The sequence below is a fragment of the Apiospora kogelbergensis genome (genome assembly GCF_038363985.1).
Source record: "Apiospora kogelbergensis strain CBS 113332 chromosome Unknown utg000011l_segment0_segment0, whole genome shotgun sequence".
Classification (NCBI taxonomy): Eukaryota; Fungi; Ascomycota; class Sordariomycetes; order Amphisphaeriales; family Apiosporaceae; genus Apiospora; species Apiospora kogelbergensis.
This window is the reverse complement of record NW_027117428.1, coordinates 689,707-691,966: the sequence shown is the minus strand read 5'-3', so window position 1 is coordinate 691,966 and position 2,260 is coordinate 689,707. Positions and strand designations below refer to the sequence as shown.

The window sequence follows — 2,260 nt, the reverse complement described above, 5'->3', positions numbered from 1 at the left end:
AGCGTCAGTACATGGCAGGGACTCGGCAGGAGCGTTGCTTGCAGACGCAATTGCAACTGGGCGAGATCCGTGGCGATATTCTTCAGGCCTGTAGGCAGACAGATCCTGTGGTTCAATGTCTCGACTATCTCCTTGAAGAATTGTCTTGGGTTGTTGGGTGGATTTCCGGGGAAGGCCTGGTCTATTGTGAATGGGGGTTGTGCTTTGGGGACAATAATTGAGCGGAAGTTGGCAGGAGGGCGGTTGAGTGGTGCGAAGGGGGGCGGAAAGGGGCGACAGGGAAAGAAGGACGGGCCGGAAGTGACGGAGGGGTAGGGAGAGGGATACGGGCAGGACGATGAGACGGCTTGGGCACTTCAGGTTGAGGGTTGAAGAATTGCACGAAATTCATGTTTACTGAGCCCATTGCAACAAACGCTATGACAAGGATAAGAAACAAGCAAGGAGGGTAAGGTAGAACTCAGGTAGTACACTGCTACTTTTCTCACGAGTTGAACGATCTTGCCATCCTTACATGCTCTGAGGCCGATGCAGATCGTATCTCCCTCGCGGCGGCCCTGTACGATTGCGGCTGATTTTGTCTCATGACCTTCCTATCTCGGTCTCGTCGACATATGGCGCACCGCGTTTGCAAACAGAGGTGTACGAACTCACTGCAAAGTTGGATAAAGTGCTTGGAACATTCAAGCCTCCTATCATGGCCCAGTAGAATGACAGATTGACGCGAGGGACCATGGAAACAGCGAGTCTGATTTGCTAGTCTTTCCCACATTTTCCCTTTCTCCTTTCTCCTTTCTCCTTTCTCTCTTCCTTAGATACGTAGTCAAACTCAATTAATTCATGGACTTGTTTGATTGAATATACGTAGTGTGTTGGCGGGACAAGGATGCTATACACACACACACAATTTATTAACAGAAAGGAAGTAAAAGAATGGATAAGAGATTCGGGCTGCCGTACTTATATTGGACCAGACTTACGATCCTGACGGCCAGGTTGATGCGTGCGCTATGGGACTGGTCGGTTATATCATCACCTCGCTATTCTGGCACGCCCGAACGCGCTCAAGGAGTTGTTTTACTATTCAAAGGCCCTTTGCGCTTCGGAGCCATTTGAATCAGGGCTGACCGTGACTAGGTATTATATTGCGATTACCAACTGCTGCGCCCTACTGTCGTGGGGCCAGGAGAGTTTCATTTATGAAACAATTCGACCCAAGAGGCTGAAGGAAAGTCAGGAACAGTTCGACACCAGGGAAATTCCCGATCCGTCTGGGCCACGAAATGAAAAGTTTCAAAAAGCATGCCGTCTTGCCGAGGGGACATACGGCAAAGTCTTCTGTAGATTCGCCGACCCCAACATCTTACCATTCCTGCATTCAACTTTGTTATTCTATCGTTTCTTGATTTCCTATCCATCTGCCATAGACCTGCTCGACTCGACGTTCCCTTGGAGGCTGGTGTTGGTGCTTTTGAACTCAATCCTCTGTTCGTACCGTGAGTATGAAAGGATCCAGAGCAGTGAATTTCCGCGACCAGACAAAGAATCACCCAGACCACTCCCGGAAGACTTCGCCCTCCGGGGTCTACTATGGACCAACGGGTACTTTCCATCAGACTGGTACTCAAACGACAATATCGACGACGATGAAAAATACTTTGAAGTCGCCTCGATGGCGGATGAGCGGATAGAAAGAATCCTTTGGCTAGGTGTTTATATTGCGCAGCATGAAAAATGGCTGTTCTACGACGAAAAGAGCCACCAGTTCTCGGTTCCTTCCCGATTTGAACAAAAGATCGATACCAGTATGAATGTTGGCACCGACGTAGCCAACATTCTGAACCCATCACAAGCACCAGCCTTGTCTTCTGCTGGCGACGATGCTTAGTCATACACCAACCTACACGCATGTATTTATTACATGGTGGAATTGGTCCCGGCCCTGATGAAAATACACAGGTACGCCTGCCACATCTCTAGTAGCACTACTTTTTCTCTAACGAGATGTTCACAGAAGATGGACGAGGAGAGAGGGTTGACGAGCTCTAGGCATAAGTCGTTGCAAGATAATGCAGTAGCTCTACACTGGACCACTTGCCGAGAAGTGCGAAAGGAGATCAGGGACCAAAAAGAGTCAAGCATAGATGTGACACTAAGCACAATACTTGAGCCTCTATTCACTTTCGATATGTCCTTGCAGACTTTCGTGACATGCCTGACTGTCGATGTGCCTCGAGGAGCCATGTTAACGCAGCGTGCC

The 2,260-nt window shown here is 49.1% G+C and overlaps 1 protein-coding gene across 1 annotated transcript; it reads left to right on the top strand.

The window, feature by feature from the left end:
- Nucleotides 1-1,283: 1,283 nt before the first annotated feature.
- Nucleotides 1,284-1,888, top strand: PG998_014458 (uncharacterized protein; the record flags this gene model as incomplete). The annotated part of the gene is made up of 3 exons (XM_066881274.1): nucleotides 1,284-1,333; nucleotides 1,428-1,496; nucleotides 1,555-1,888. 3 exons carry the CDS (start codon nucleotides 1,284-1,286, stop codon nucleotides 1,886-1,888), a joined length of 453 nt encoding a protein of 150 aa, XP_066723805.1.
- Nucleotides 1,889-2,260: the final 372 nt, after the last annotated feature.